Here is a 17,122-nt window from a genome sequence, read left to right on the forward strand (position 1 = left end):
TTTTCATCCTGGAGGAGACTGTGCAGGAGGCAGAGGTGGTACATGCAGTCATCCCTGAACATGTATTCATCCTGGAGGAGGCTGTGCAGGAGGCAGAGGTGGTACATGCAGTCATCCCTGAACATGTTTTCATCCTGGAGGAGACTGTGCAGGAGGCAGAGGTGGTACATGCAGTCATCCCTGAACATGTATTCATCCTGGAGGAGACTGTGCAGGAGGCAGAGGTGGTACATGCAGTCATCCCTGAACATGTTTTCATCCTGGAGGAGACTGTGCAGGAGGCAGAGGTGGTACATGCAAATCCATGTTATTTCTAAGACTATTGTTTATTTCAAGTATATGCAGTGATTCTTGAATATAACTATAGCCTAATAGATGCCTTAATTGTTTTCTACCAACAGGAAATAAGGGTTAGTACAGCATGCCAAACTGACCCCTAGGTGCCAGTGTTCCTGTGCTGCGGTGGAGAAGAGGTCCATCGGGACCATCACTGAAGAACTCGGGGCCCAGCTAGACGACCATCACTAAAGAGCTCAGGGCCCAGCTAGATTGAGCTCATGTCCATCAGTATACAACCGAGTCCTGCCCATATCCGCCACAGATGGAGCTGACGGAAGGTGAGATCACTCGCTGTATGAACCTGAGAGCTCAGAATTACAATCATCTCAGTGCCAAGATATACTATCTATCACTTTGGGGGCGCGGGATGGTGTTCCCCTAAACTGGAGAAGGAGCAGGCCATTCAACATCGAATTCAAAGATACACCCATCCTTAAAGGGAATTGGAGTGGAATTATTTTTCCGCTGATTTTGTTTTACCCGTTTCAATGGATGTGCTACCTTGTCCCTGTCCGACTGTTTCAACTCTCTCTCTCAACCTATGAATGCTCAGCTATGAAGAGACAACTGACATTTGCTTCTGTGGTGTTGAACTGTTGCACCCTCTATAACCACTGTGGTTATTATTTGGATGTAAAAAGGGCTTTTGTAAAATACATTTGATTGAGTGATTGTTTGCTGTGCTGGATACTGTGTATTCACTAACTGTCTGAGTGATGGGATTTTTATATAGCATCTGTAACATACGTTGGTGTATATTTAATCTGCGTCTTAACTTCTTAAAGTGGCAATCAGCAGTAGAAACAATAACAAAGTGTCTCCCTGCTCCTCTTTCGGTAAAAAGCTGAGGGATGGGGCTGGAGAAATGTAACCACTCTCAAATTCATAGACAGTTATAGATGCAAGGACTGACCATCCATGATATCAACATTGTAGTCCTGATTCTATGATCTGTTTCCACCACCATATAACCCAGTTCGCTCTGGATAAACGTGTCTGCTAAATGGAATATATTATTCAAGTCTACGTTGACTCTGCCGATATGTTGCCGAGTGTAGTTACCGTTCCTTTCCAATAATGGCAGCCAAAGCTAGTTGAAGTCAGTACTCTAGCGACAGGGACACCGGGATAGTGCGCACTGAAAGTACTATTATCTTCACAGCAAGTTAATCTGGTTACGTTTGAACCTGTTGTTGTAGTGGACAAGCTAACTAATACAAGTTTTACATAAGACGCAGACATTAGGTCTATGTTTTAGGCTAGAGTTACTAAATTCATTGTATTCAGTGCGTTTTCTTCTGTGTATGCGCGCATTATAGAAGAAACAGCACACGCAAGTATGAGCCGCCATACAGCTCGTCCAATTCTCACTTGTGCAGATAGGGTGAACTGGCGATAAACTTTGTTCGTCAAACAAAATCATAAGAAAAGTTAGTCTGATACCGAAACTAAATAACAATGTATTTATTAGAAGCATGCAACCATTATTGGTTAGGATGAGATTTCATGAATCATGATGCTGTCTGCGATTCAAACTCCTGTCGTCTAATCTAATGGTAAATGTGTTACCAACGTGCCAAACAGCGCTGATAATAAACATCGGTATAGGATACTTATATAGTGTAACGACCCTGGGTTTATAAACGCGGATATCGACCCTGCCGCTCGAGCATGCTTTTGGGGCAGTCAATAGCGCGCTGGACTGGGCTAGAAGGTCGAGAGTTCGAGACCTGCCCCCTGCCTGTTTCATTACAATATATTGAACAACTACCCACTACTGATATTCATTTTAAACTATTTATAATCAAGCAACATTTCACCAATTATTTAGCTGGCAAATCGGCTGCTGACTGGTCGAGTCACCTTTTCGGCCAGGAAGTCCTTCATAAGGATTAATACATCCAATAAATCCATCGCCATCGACAGACTGACAGGAACCTCTGACTGGATGTACAGTAATACAGCCACCATCCGCTGGGCATCGCTACAATCTCTACAATCGAGAACGAACTCTTTGATCTGGGGCAACGATAGGCTCAAACATGAACGGTTTCAGTTGGTTTATTGGCTCCCTAACTAACAATTATTTCCATCTCTGTAATAAACTCATTCTCAGACTTGGAGCTACTCTGTAAATTCAGCCATTTTGAATTCCAAAATGCTCTCCCCTGCCAGTGACGCAACAATGCCAATATGGCGATTTACAGTTCCAGTTATCTGGCGTTCAAAATCATAGTGTTTCCATTCACCTGTATATAACAGGTGGTTCCCTTAGCAACGCCTGATCATCCTAGTTAGCATGTCATGGCTGCAAAGCTAGTTGCGGAGAACCATGTCATCGCATTCAGTGCAGTACTGCACTTCCTTTGTCATAAAGTTATTTATGACAAATATGGATATGTGTCAGTTTGTCACTTTCATGATCATGTAGTGAAGATCTATTCAGCTACTGAAGAAACTGTCTTGAAGATAGCTAAATGTTTTTACGATTTAGAGAAAACGTACCAACAAGGTACGACGAGTTTGTCACTTTCCCCATCGACAACCTGCTTGACCAAATCCGGTCCTGCTCTGCTAAACATCATGTAAACGACCGTGACAGGACGCTCCTGTCATAAACCCTGCCTGTTTTAACGTCATTTACCGTAGATACACAGATGAAAGACCGCCCTCCTCACAAGCAGTGGTATTATTAAAGCAGTGTGTGCTGTTGAAACAGTCTGATTTGAGAATAGGGGCAAGATAAGCAAGCAAGTAGATACTCTGTGTGCCCAGCATCATTTTTAACAGCGTGTTTTGCTCTTTGATTCTGTTCACAATGGCACAGGTCAACAGATGTCTGAAACAGCTGTTCTTTGGATTCAACATGTTGTTAGGGGTAAGCAATATTAAGATGAGATAAACTCGTACATTTTATTGTTCATTAAGTGTACCTGTTGTTGGTTTATTCATATATTTTTCTGCCTGTGTCTTTCAACCTCTTTATTTTGTGTTTTTTTATAAAGTAGTTCTGTTGTTTGACTACTTTCGTTGTGTACGTTTCTAACTTTTCTTGACGTATTAATTGATGCATTCTAAATTGTGACCTGGTTTCCATGGTGTTTTAGATTGCAGGGTGTGTCCTATTGGTTTTGGGAATGATCGCAGCACCATATAATACAGAGGTGAAATTATCCAACTAATTAAGTACACAAACAACAACTGTAAAACCTAAGTCTGACTCACCACCCAGTGACAATGCTTGTGACCCTGTTTTCCAGCATGACCAAGGAGAGTCAATTGGCTTGACATGGATTATATCCACTGCAGTTGTTTCTGTGCTGCTCTCTTTACTTGGAGCATATGGTGCATACAAAGAGAACAGTGTGATACTGAGAGTGGTAAATACTTGAATCTCATTGACACAATACAAAACAGTTCAAAAACATCACATTATTAACCTGTATTAACCATAGTGTTTCTATAATACAAATACCAAATCAAACTTTTCCTGCAACATACAATAATATGGTTGCATAAATAACATTATTTAATTCAATGTGGCAAAAAATATAAAATAACATTTTAAAGAAATGTATTAAATAAAACTGTATCATTATGTATGATTTACTAATTGTTTGTTTGCTGAAAATGTGTATTTTGTTTTCAGTTCCTTGGAATAATAGGCTTTGGAACAATCCTTTTTCTCATTGTTGGATTTAAAGTGGCTCGTTCAATGCCTGAGGTAAACTTTTCTTTACATATTTAAAAGTCCTGTGAAATTAAAATCATAATTTTTCAATAGTTACATTATTTTATTTTTTTAAATGCATTGATTTTATGCCGATATATCACTCACACTGTTTATCTTAAACTAAGCTGTTATACAGCAGGGTTTGAAAGTTCTGTAGACACAAGCTATTGCTATTATTTATTATTATTTCACAGTTTATATTTTGCACATTTACTTTGTGGCTTAATTAACACTTTAAATTAAATATAAAAGCATCTTAAATTGACGAATCCTCTCAAAATGTGTATTTTTTCCCTCATTATTTAAGGCCATGCAACTGATTAAAGAAAACCTCCCTGCAATTACATCAGAAATGATGGCTGATGCAGAGCACCGACAAACTATCATGGCTCTACAAGTACAAGTACTGTGGAAGTCTACATATTGTCCACAATTATTAATATTCATAAATAGGTGGTAAATTTGAATAACTTTCCCTAAATTCCCATGTGTTCCGTAAATCCTGGATGCAGGATTCTGGATTTCATGCTCATTTCCTTCGTAATCTGGGAATCTTCCAGACAGGATTTCTGGAAACCCTGTGAATTTTTTAAAAGTTACCAGAATTTTGCAACCCAATTCATAAAGAAGTCTTAATCTGTCATGATCAATTTGTAAGACTAGCAATATACATTTCTCACTGTTTCTCACCTTGTGTTCACTGTTTCTCACCTCGTGTTCATCTTGTGTTCACTGTTTCTCATCTTGTGTTCACTGTTTCTCATCTTGTGTTCACTGTTTCTCATCTTGTGTTCATCTTGTGTTCACTGTTTCTCACCTTGTGTTCATCTTGTGTTCATTGTTTCTCACCTTGTGTTCATCTTGTGTTCACTGTTTCTCACCTTGTGTTCATCTTGTGTTCACTGTTTCTCATCTTGTGTTCATCTTGTGTTCATCTTGTGTTCACTGTTTCTAACCTCGTGTTCATCTTGTGTTCATCTTGTGTTCACTGTTTCTCACCTTGTGTTCATCTTGTGTTCATTGTTTCTCACCTTGTGTTCATCTTGTGTTCACTGTTTCTCACCTTGTGTTCATCTTGTGTTCACTGTTTCTCATCTTGTGTTCACCTTGTGTTCATCTTGTGTTCACTGTTTCTAACCTCGTGTTCATCTTGTGTTCATCTTGTGTTCACTGTTTCTAACCTCGTGTTCATCTTGTGTTCACTGTTTCTCACCTCGTGTTCATTGTTTCTCACCTCGTGTTCACTGACAACTGTGTTTGCTGTTGCAGGGGAAGTGTTGTGGAATAATGAGTTACAGCGACTGGGATAGCAAGATTCCAGAGACCTGTAAATGTTTTAGTTTCAAGTCAGACCCGTCCCAATGTATGGAGGTGCAAACGACTAAAGATGGCGGCAACTGGGTAAGTAAAAAAAAAAAACGTCAGCTGTTTTAAATGGGGCTAGGAGTTTTTAATCCTAACTATGTTATTTGAGCAGGAATAACTCCCGGCAACCAACTAATTAAATTACTAGGAATATTACAAGAAGAAAATGTTACATATAATAAAAACAATTTACAGTACCAGTCAAATGTTTGGACACACCTACTCATTCAAGGGTCTTTCTTTATTTTTACTATTTTCTACATTGTGAAGACATAAAAACTATGAAATAACATATATGGAATCATGTAGCAACCAAAAAAGTGTTCAACAAATCAAACCACGGTGAAAAACAAGTGCAAACCAGATGGGATGGCGTATCGCTGCAGAATGCTGTGGTAGCCATGCTGGTTAAGTGTGCCTTGAGTTCTAAATAAATCACTGACAGTGTCACCAGCAAAGCACCCCCAAACCATCACACCACCTCCTCCATGCTCCACGCTGGGAACTATACATGCAGATATCATCCATTCACCTACTCTGCGTCTCACAAAGACACAGCGGTTGGAACCAAAAATCTCAAATTTGAACTCATTAGACCAAAGGACAGATTTCCATCGGTCTAATGTCCATTGCTCGTGTTTCTTGGCCCAAGCAAATCTCTTCTTATTATTGGTGTCCTTTAGTAGTGGTTTCTTTGCAGCAATTTGACCATGAATGCCTGATTCACATAGTCTCCTCTGAACAGTTGATGTTGAGATGTGTCTGTTACTTGAACTCTGTGAAGCATTTATTTGGGCTACAATTTCTGAGGCTGGTAACTCTAATGAACTTATCCTCTGCAGCAGAGGCAACTCTGGATCTTCCTTTCCTGTGGCGGTCCTCATGAGAGCCAGTTTCATCATAGCGCTTGATGGATTTTGCGACTGCGCTTGAAGAAATTTCTTGACATTTTCCGGATTGACTGACCTTCATGTCTTAAAGTATTGATGGACTGTTGTTTCTCTTTGCTTATTTGATTGAGCTGTTCTTAACATAATATGGTATTTTACCAAATAGGGCTATCTTCTGTATACCACCCCTACCTTGTCACAACACGACTGATTGACTTAAAAACAATAAGAAGGAAAGCAATTCCACAAATTAACTTTTATCAAGGCACACATGTTAATTAAAATGCATTCCAGGTGACTACCTCATGAAGCTGGTCAAGGGAATGCCAAGAGTGTGCAAAGCTGTCATCAAGGCAAAGGGTGGCTACTTTGAAGAATCTCAAATACAAAATATATTTTGATTTCTTTAACACTTTTTTGGTTACTACATGATTCCATATGTATTATTTCATAGTTGTGATGTCTTCACTATTATTCTACAATGTAGATAATAGTCCAAATAAAGAAAAACCCTTGAATGAGTAGGTGTGTCCAAACTATTGACTGGTACTGTATGTCAAAGAAATTTTAATCCAATAATGTTATTTTGAAACTTTTTTTCTTGCGTTCATTGTTACTTCAGGGAAGATCTGACAAATCTGAAATGATGTGGATCTACAGAGAGGTAATGCTTCTTCACGTCAGCCAAAACAACACTATGCAATGCATCTGGAAAGTATTCAGACCCCTTCCCTTTGTCCACATTATGTTACATTAAAGCCTTATTTTAAAATGGATTTAAATAAAAACTATTTACTCGTTAATCTACACACAATACCCCATAATGACAAAGTGAAAACAGGTTTGTAGAAATTTTGGCAAATGTATTAAAAATAAAACCAACAGAAATACCTTATTTACATAAGTATTCAGATCCTTTGCTATGAGACTCGACATTGAGCTCAGGTGAATCCTGTTTCCATTGTTTTTATTTTACCTTTATTTATTTAACAAGTCAAGTCAGTTAAGAACAAATTCTTATTTACAATGACAGCCTACCACGGCCAAACTCAAACCAGTACGACGCTGGACCAATTGTGTGCGGCCCTGTGGGTCTCCCAATCACGGCCGGTTGTGATACAGCCTGGAATCGAACAAGGGTCTGTAGTGACACTTTTAGCCCTGAGATGCAGTGACTTAGACCACTGCACCACTCGGGAGCCCATGGATTATCCTTGAGATGTTTCTTCAACTTGATTGGAGTCCACCTGTGGTAATTTCAACTGATTGGTCATGATTTGGAAAGGCACACACCTGTCTATATAAGGCCCCACAGTTAACAGTGCATGTCAGAGCAAAAACCAAGCCATGATGTCGAAGGAATTGTCCGTAGAGCTCCGAGACCGGATTGTGTCGAGGCACAGATCTGGGGAAGGGTAGCAAAACATTTCTGCAGCATTGAAGCCCCCAAGAACACAGTGGCCTCCATCATTTTTAAATGGAGGAAGTTTGAAATCACCAAGACTCTTCCTAGCGACGGCCGGCATTACTGAGCAACTTGGGGAGAAGTGCCTTGGTCAGGGAGGTGACAGAGCTCCAGAGTTCCTCTGTGGAGATGGGAGACACTTCCAGGAGCACAACCATCTCCGCAGCACTCCACCAATTAGGCCTTTGTGGCAGAGTGGCCAGATTGAAACCACTCCTCAGTAAAAGGCACATGACAGCCGGCTTAGAGTTTGCCAAAAGGCACCTAAAGGACTCTCAGACCATGAGAAACAAGATTCTCTGATCTGATGAAACCAAGATTAAACTCTTTGGCCTGAATGCCAAGTGTCACGTCTTGAGGAAACCTGGCACCATCCCTACGGTGAAGCATGGTGGCGATAGCATCATGCTGTGGGGATGTTTTTCAGAGGTAGCGACTGAGAGATTAGTCAGGATCGAGGGAAAGATGAATGGAGCAAAGTACAGCGAGATCCTTGATGAAAACCTGCTCCAAGGCGCTCAGGACCTCAGACTGGGGTGAAGGTTCACCTTCCAACAGGACAACGGCCCTAAGGACACAGTCAAGACAATGCAGGAGTGGCTTTGGGACAAGTCTCTGAATGTCCTTGAGTGGCCCAGTCAGAGCCCGGACTTGAACCTGATCGAACATCTCTGGAGAGATCTGAAAATAGCTGTGCAGCGATGCTCCCCATCCAACCTGACAGTGCTTGAGAGGATCTGCAGAGAAGAATGAGAGGAACTCCCCAAATACAGGTGTGCCAAGCTTGTAGCGTCATTCCTAAGAAGACTCAAGGCTGTAATCGCTGCCAAAGGTTCTTCAATAAAGTCTTCAGTAAAGGGTCTGAATACTTATGTAAAAGTGATATTTCGGGGTTTATTTTTTTATATAAATTTGCTAACATTTCTAAAAACGTTTTTTTTTGCATTGTCGTTATGGGTTAATGTGTGTAGATTGATGAGAAAAATAACAATTGAATACGTTTTTTCTCTGAATACTTTCCGAAGGCACAGTAAATTAATTCTAAAATACGGTACATTTTGAGGAATCATTCTCTACTGTACCCTACTCTACTGTACCCTACTGTACCCTACTGGACCCTACCCTACTCTACTGGCCCCTACTCTACTGGACTCTACTCTACTGTACTCTACTCTACTGTACCCTACTCTACTGTACCCTACTCTACTGTACCCTACTCTACTGTACTGTACTGTACTGTACTCTACCCTACTCTACTGTACCCTACTCCACCCTACTGTACCCTACTCTACTGTACCCTACTCTACCCTACTGTAGCCTACTCTACTGTACCCTACTCTACCCTACTGTACCCTACTCTACTGTACACTATTCTACCCTACTGTACCCTACTCTACTGTACCCTACTCTACTGTACCCTACTCTACTGTACCCTACTCTACCATACTGTACCCTACTCTACTGTACCCTACTCTACTGTACCCTACTCTACTGTACCCTACTCTACTCTACTGTACCCTACTCTACTGTACCCTACTCTACTGTACCCTATTCTACTGTACCCTACTGTACCCTACTCTACTGTACCCTACTCTACTGTACCCTACTCTACTGTACCCTACTGTACCCTACCCTACTCTACTGCACTCTACCCTACTGTATCCTACTCTACTGTACCCTACACTACTCTACCCTACCCTAATTAACCCTACTTTACTGTACTCTACTGTACTGTACCATACTTTACTGAACCCTACTCTATTGCGCCCTACTGTACTGTACCCTACCTAACTGTACCCTACTCTACTGTACCCTACCTAACTGTACCCTACTCTACTGTACCCTACTCTACTGTACCCTACTCTACTTTTCCCCTACCCTACCCTACTGTATTCTACCTGACCCTACTGTATCCTACCCTACTTTACTGAACTCTACTCTATTGCACCCGACTTTACTCTACTTTACCCTGCCATACTTTACTGTACCCTTCCCTACTCTACTTTACTCTACTCTACTGTACCCTACTCTTCCCCTACCCTACCCTACTGTATCCCACCCTAATCTACTGTACCCTTCCCTACTCTACTGTACCCTACTCTACTGTACCCTACTGTATCCCACCCTACTCTACTGTACCCTACCCCAACATACCCTACCTTACTCTACTGTACCCTACGCTACTCTACTTTACCCTACTGGACCCTACTCTACTCTACTGTACTCTACTCTACTCTACTCTACCCTACTGTACCCTACCCTACTCTACTGTACCCTACTCTACTATAATGTACCATACCCTTCCCTACCCTACTCTACCCTACCCTACCCTACTCTACTCTACTCTACTCTACCCCACTCTACTCTACTCTACTGCACCCTACCCCACCATACCCTACCCCACCGTACCCTACTCAACTGTACTCTACTCTACTGTACTCCACTGTACCCTACTCTACTGCACCCTACACCACCATACCCTACTCTACTCTACTGTACCCTACGCTACTCTACCCTACCCTACTGAACCCTACACTACTCTACCCTACCCTGCCCTGCCCTGCCCTACCCTACTCTACCCTACTCTATTCTATTGCACCCTACCCCACCCTACCCTACTCTACTGTACTCTATTGTACCCTACTCTACTGCACCCTACTTTACTGCACCCTACTTTACTGTACCCTACCCTACCCCACCATACCCTACTCTACTCTACTGCACCCTACCCTACCCCACCATACCCTACTCTACTGTACCCTACTCTACTATTTCTACTGTACCCTACCCCACCATACCCTACTCTACTGCACCCTACTCTACTGCACCCTACCCTACCCCACCATACCCTACTCTACTGTACCCTACTCTACTGTTTCTACTGCACCCTACCCTACCCCACCATACCCTACTCTACTGTACCCTACTCTACTGTTTCTACTGCACCCTACCCTACCCCACCATACCTTACTCTACTGCACCCTACTCTACTGCACCCTACCCTACCCCACCATACCCTACTCTACTGTACCCTACTCTATTGTTTCTACTGCACCCTACCCTACTCTACTGTACCCTACTCTACTGTACCCTACTCTACTGTGTCTACTGTACCCTACCCTACCCCACCCCACCCTACTCTACTGTACCCTACTCTACTGTACCCTACTGCACTTCTACTGTACCCTACCCTACCCCACCCCACCCTACTCTACTGTACCCTACTCTACTGTACCCTACTGCACTCTACTGTTTCTACTTTCACCTATCAATGAACACAATTGATTTATAAAGTTTTTTATATCAGCAGATGTCACAACATAGAAACACAAACAAACACCTTTACCCTACTCTACTCTACTGTACCCTACTCTACTATACTGTACCCTACTCTACTATACTGTACCCTACTCTACTATACTGTACCCTACTCTACTATACTGTACCCTACTCTACTATACTGTACCCTACTCTACTCTACTGTACCCTACTCTACTCTACTGTACCCTACTCTACTATACTGTACCCTACTCTACTATACTGTACCCTACTCTACTATACTGTACCCTACTCTACTATACTGTACCCTACTCTACTATGCTGTACCCTACTCTACTATGCTGTACCCTACTCTACTATACTGTACCCTACTCTACTCTACTATGCTGTACCCTACTCTACTATGCTGTACTCCACTCTACTGTACCCTACTCTACTATACTGTACCCTACTATACTGTACCCTACTCTACTATGCTGTACCCTACTCTACTATGCTGTACCCTACTCTGCTATACCCTGCTCTACTATACTGTACCCTACTCTACTATACTGTACCCTGCTCTACTATACTGTACCCTACCCTACTCTACTGTACCCTACTCTACTGTGTCTACTGCAACCTACCCTACTCTGTTCTACCGTACTGTACTCTACTGTACCCTACTCCACTGTACCCTACTCTACTGGGCCCTACTCTACTGTACCCTACTCTACTGTACCCTACTCTACTGTACCCTACTCTACTGTACCCTACTCCACTGTACCCTACTCTACTGTACCCTACTCTACTGTACCCTACTCCACTGTACCCTACTCCACTGTACCCTACTCTACTGTACCCTACTCCACTGTACCCTACTCCACTGTACCCTACTCTACTCTACTCTACTGTACCCTACTCTACTCTACTCTACTCTACTCCACTGTACTCTACTGTACCCTACTCTACTCTACTGTACCCTACTCTACTCTACTGTACCCTACTCTACTCTACTCTACTCTACTCTACTCTACTCTACTCTACTCTACTTGAGTTTCTTACAATTGAAGAAAGGGCCCATGAACTCTTGATCTAGTGATCTTGGTCATGGACCACTCAAGACCACATAAATTCAGTCTTTAACTTGTCATGGTCTCAACTCACTGGGTCTTGGGACAAATGTCCTAGTATACATCTTGGTCTTGGCTCCTGGATATTACCTTAGTTTTTGTTTTACAAACAAAGTGATATCCTTCTAGACTAGAGTCCTCCTTTTACTGTATATGTAATGGCCCAATGAATGTACATATCAATGGATGTGTCTCTCCTCTCAGCCCTGTGGTCCTCTCATCTTGAAGAACTTCGACTCTGCTTTTAAGACCGTACTTGGATTCTTCTTTGGATTTGGTGTTTATGCTGTATGGAATTATTTTTAATAATTTTACTAATACATTATACATAACAAATATTCAACCAAACTCAATTTAACTCCTTTGTCATTTTTTATTAGTTTATTCCTGATTTACCCGTCCCTCCCATGTTTGATTGAATTCCAGCCATACTGTGTTATGGGTAATATAATTTTGTAATATCCTTCCCACAGTTGATTGGGCAAGTGTTATCCGTCGTGATGATTCGTCAGGTCAAGAAGGTGCAGTGTACTGAAGTTCCTGAGACTATAGAAGATGGATATCGTTTCACACCTCAATTCCAGGCAATTCGCCATGTGGAGGGAGTTGCGGGAGTTGAACCGACGACCTTCTACCCATAACCAGGGATGAGGTCAGCGTTTCAGTTTTTGGCATCCTGGCGAGAGGCGAGGAGCAGAAGGTCCTCGAACAACGTGAGATGAGGTGGAACCCAAAAAAATAATATGAGTGTTCGGAATGAAAAGGCACAACTCACTGCTCACAGTTAAAAACATGATGCTTTATTTATCTCATTTGTGTATAACATTTATTAAATCATAATAAAGTTTCGTCTGTCCATAGCTTTTCTGGTCATTCTGATGAAGTCCATTAAAACGGAGCAAAACATCACGATTTTTAACTCAAATTAGATTAGTAACGTATCAAGCTTTTAACTAAGAATGAAAGTCCTACCTTTTCCCCCCCTTTAAATTCAGGCTAGAAGAGTAAGAAGTGTCCTTAGTGTGACCTTAGTGTGACCTTAGTGTGACCTTATTGTGACCTTTAGAGTGAGACATTATGAAGCACTGTAATAGGGAAGTTCTGCTCTAGACGCTCTGACAAAATGAATGTGCTGCGTCCCAAATGGTACCCTCTTCTCTACTAGCCCATAAGGTTCTGGTCACAAATAGTGCACTACATAGGGAATAGGGTGCCGTTTGGGAAGCAAGCCAACGTAATAAGGAAGCTCTGCTCCAACCCCACACTGACAATATCATTCCCTCCTCTGTCTTCTGTCAATACGGCTTGTAATCAGCTTTCTGAGATGAGCTTTGTTGTTTACATTATTAAATCATGTCTGATTGTACACAGATAAATTGCTAGATTGTATTTCCACAGTAAAGTGTCGTCCATCCAGAAACCAAACGTCTAGAGACTAAACGTCCATGCAAGCAGCACTGTAGACATTGCATTGACCACCATGCGCTACAGTGAACTCTGAAAGTATTGGGACAGTGACTCAATGTATTCTGTCATGTTGGAGTCACTGTTATTGTAAATAAAATATGTTTTAATGAATAGTCCTGAATGAATCGTGATTAACGATGAGTGAGAAAGTTACAGAGGCACAAATATCACCCCCCCCCCCAAATGCTAACCTCCCCTGTTATTGTAATGGTGAGAAGTTAGCATGTCTTTGGGGTATGATATAAAATACTAACCTCCCCTGTTATTGTAATGGTGAGAAGTTAGCATGTCTTTGGGGTATGATATAAAATGCTAACCTCCCCTGTTATTGTAATGGTGATAGGTTAGCATGTCTTGGGGGTATGATATAAAATGCTAACCTCCCCTGTTATTGTAATGGTGAGAGGTTAGCATGTCTTGGGGTATGATATAAAATGCTATCCTCCCCTGTTATTGGTAATGGTGAGAGGTTAGCATGTCTTGGGGGTATGATATAAAATGCTAACCTCCCCTGTTATTGGTAATGGTGAGAGGTTAGCATGTCTTGGGGGTATGATATAAAATGCTAACCTCCCTTGTTATTGGTAATGGTGAGAGGTTAGCATGTCTTGGGGGTATAATATAAAATGCTAACCTCCCCTGTTATTGTAATGGTGAGAGGTTAGCACGTCTTGGGGGTATGATATAAAATGCTATCCTCCCCTGTTATTGTAATGGTGAGAGGTTAGCATGTCTTGGGGGTATGATATAAAATGATAACCTCCCCTGTTATTGTAACGGTGAGAGGTTAGCATGTCTTGGGGGTATGATATAAAATGCTAACCTCCCCTGATATTGTAATGGTGAGAGGTTAGCATGTCTTGGGGGTATGATATAAAATGCTAACCTCCCCTGTTATTGGTAAGGGTGATAGGTTAGCATGTCTTGGGGGTATGATATAAAATGCTAACCTCCCCTGTTATTGTAATGGTGAGAGGTTAGCATGTCTTGGGGGTATGATATTTGACCCTACCTTTCACTCATCATTATTCACAATTCATTCAAGACTATACGTAGCCATGGTAAGATCCACATTAATGTATGAGTGTTCAGACACATATTCTATTCCTATTTACAATACAAGTGACTCCAAAATGACACAATATATTATTTACCATTCATTTATATTGGGCACAAAATAATCTGCAGAGAAAAACAAACAGTTTACGGGGAATTTATTCTTCCTTAATAACAGGGTAAAGTGGGGAAAAGGGGCTGGACGGAACCAAAACAAAGAAAGTAAAAGAGTCCTGTCTCCTACCTTACCCGCCTTCCCACTACTTACCTAACTTTTATCACCACCTGGTGCGCTAACCAAATACAGGGGGGTGGTCCGCCCAGGTCTTACCTAGCCTTTAGCACCACCTGGTGCGCTAACCAAATACAGGGGGTGGTCCGCCCAGGTCTTACCTAGCCTTTAGCACCACCTGGTGCGCTAACCAAATACAGGGGGTGGTCCGCCCTGGTCTTACCTAGCCTTTAGCACCACCTGGCGCGCTAACCAAATACAGGGGGTGGTCCGCCCAGGTCTTACCTAGTGTGCATAGACAGATTAAATACTACGGGTTATGTATGCCCGCAGGCCTCTTGCCTAAACATTCCCAAGTTGCGTCCCCCCCCCCCCCCCCCCCGGGAACAAATAAAACAGAATAATTACTAGCTTATAGTGAACCATTTCAATAATCAAAGAACTCTAAGTCCTATTGGCATACACATACCTCAGAAGTAGCGACTACAAAAATACTTTCAACAAAACTTTTCACAGACTAACAAGAGATGTTGTTTCCCCTGCCGGGGGGGGGGGGGCGTTCCAATCATCGATGGGGCTGACCAATCAGCTGCTTGAGGAATCCAGGATTCCATTTCCTGAAACACACACGCACGCACGCACGCACGCACACACACACACACACACACACACACACACACACACACACACACACACACATATAAACCCACAACAACACAGAAACTGGGGAACGTAACAATGCCACTGTCCCAATACATTTGGTGCTCACTGTATATAACAGAACAGCCATTTCCAATACACTGCAGCAAATTGGTCCTGTGAATAGCACCACTGTAACCTATTACCTATTAGCTTCTTTTGAATAGATAAAGAAATAAAGAACATACAAAAAATATCAAATATTTCTCCAGTAATCTCTCACAAGTTAAATTACATTTATTTATTTTTGAAAATCTATTCTCCTTTATCTGATGTTTTCTCTTTTCCTCTTTATTTCTCTTCCTCCTCTCTTCCTCCTCTCTTCCTCCTCTCTTCCTCCTATTTTCCTCCTCTATTTCCTCCTCTCTTCCTCCTTTATTTCGTCCTCTATTTCCTCCTCTCTTACTCCTCTAGTCCCTCCTCTCTTCCTCCTATATTACCTCCTCTCTTCCTCCTCTATTGCCTCCTCTATTTCCTCCTCTCTTCCTCCTCTCTTCCACCTCTCTTCCTCCTCTCTTCCTCCTCTATTTCCTCCTCTCTTCCTCCTCTATTTCCTCTCTGCTTCCTCCTATATTGCCTCCTCTCTTCCTCCTCTATTTCCTCCTCTCTTCCCCCTCTCTTCCTCCTCTATTGCCTCCTCTCTTCCTCCTCTCTTCCACCTCTCTTCCTCCTCTCTTCCTCCTCTATTTCCTCCTCTCTTCCATCCCTCTTCCTCCTCTCTTCCTCTATTTCTTCCTCTATTCCCTCCTCTCTTCCTCCTCTATTCCCTCCTCTCTTCCTCCTCTATTCCCTCCTCTCTTCCTCCTATATTTCCTCCTCTCTTCCTCCTCTATTTCCTCCTCTCTTCCCCCTCTACTTCCTCCTCTATTGCCTCCTCTATTTCCTCCTCTCTTCCTCCTCTCTTCCACCTCTCTTCCTCTCTTCCACCTCTCTTCCTCCTCTCTTCCACCTCTCTTCCTCCTCTCTTCCACCTCTCCTCTTCCTCCTCTATTTCCTCCCCTCTTCCTCCTCTCTTCCTCCTCTCCTCCTCCTCTATTTCATCCTCTCTTCCTCCTCTATTACCTCCTCTCTTCCTCCTCTCTTCCTCCTCTATTTCCTCCTCTCTTCCACCTCTCTTCCTCCTCTCTTCCTCCTCTATTTCCTCCTCTCTTCCTCCTCTCTTCCTCTTCTCTTCCACTTCTCTTCCACCTCTCTTCCTCCTCTCTTCCTCCTCTCTTCCACCTCTCTTCCTCCTCTCTTCCACCTCTCTTCCTCCTCTCTTCCTCCTCTCTTCCACCTCTCTTCTTCCTCTCTTCCACCTCTCTTCCTCCTCTCTTCCCCCTCTCTTTCTGCTCTCTTCCTCCTCTCTTCCGCCTCTCTTCCTCCTATCTTCCTCATCTCTTCCTCCTCTATTCCCTCCTCTCTTCCTCCTCTATTTCCTCCTCTCTTCATCCTCTCTTCCTCCTCTATTTCCTCCTCTCTTCCTCCTCTCTTCCACCTCTCTTC

General features: G+C 42.5%; 1 protein-coding gene across 2 annotated transcripts; it reads left to right on the plus strand.

The window, feature by feature from the left end:
* Window positions 1–10: 10 nt before the first annotated feature.
* On the plus strand, window positions 11–13,797 carry LOC129850150 (tetraspanin-9-like). 2 transcript variants are annotated; one of them, XM_055916692.1, is made up of 10 exons: window positions 11–287; window positions 402–3,217; window positions 3,447–3,503; window positions 3,600–3,719; window positions 3,989–4,063; window positions 4,380–4,475; window positions 5,342–5,473; window positions 6,950–6,991; window positions 12,388–12,471; window positions 12,657–13,795. In XM_055916692.1, the coding sequence occupies exons 2-10, from the start codon at window positions 3,158–3,160 to the stop codon at window positions 12,822–12,824; spliced, it is 834 nt and encodes a 277-aa protein (XP_055772667.1). In that variant the 5' UTR covers window positions 11–287; window positions 402–3,157; the 3' UTR covers window positions 12,825–13,795. The 2 variants fall into 2 exon arrangements, with proteins under 2 accessions (XP_055772667.1, XP_055772668.1); XM_055916693.1 differs by lacking the exon at window positions 3,447–3,503 and having other exon boundaries at window positions 12,657–13,797.
* The last annotated feature ends 3,325 nt before the right edge of the window (window positions 13,798–17,122 follow it).

This window comes from Salvelinus fontinalis, unplaced genomic scaffold (assembly GCF_029448725.1).
Source record: "Salvelinus fontinalis isolate EN_2023a unplaced genomic scaffold, ASM2944872v1 scaffold_1846, whole genome shotgun sequence".
NCBI lineage: Eukaryota > Metazoa > Chordata > Actinopteri > Salmoniformes > Salmonidae > Salvelinus > Salvelinus fontinalis.

Bases quoted from the DNA above. Each gene is read 5' to 3' on its own strand.
- LOC129850150 (XM_055916692.1), top strand. From the start codon at position 3,158: ATGGCACAGGTCAACAGATGTCTGAAACAGCTGTTCTTTGGATTCAAC. The intron at 4,064-4,379 runs GTAAACTTTTCT...TCATTATTTAAG, and splicing joins TGGCTCGTTCAATGCCTGAG to GCCATGCAACTGATTAAAGA. The intron at 12,472-12,656 runs GTATGGAATTAT...TCCTTCCCACAG, and splicing joins TTGGATTTGGTGTTTATGCT to TTGATTGGGCAAGTGTTATC.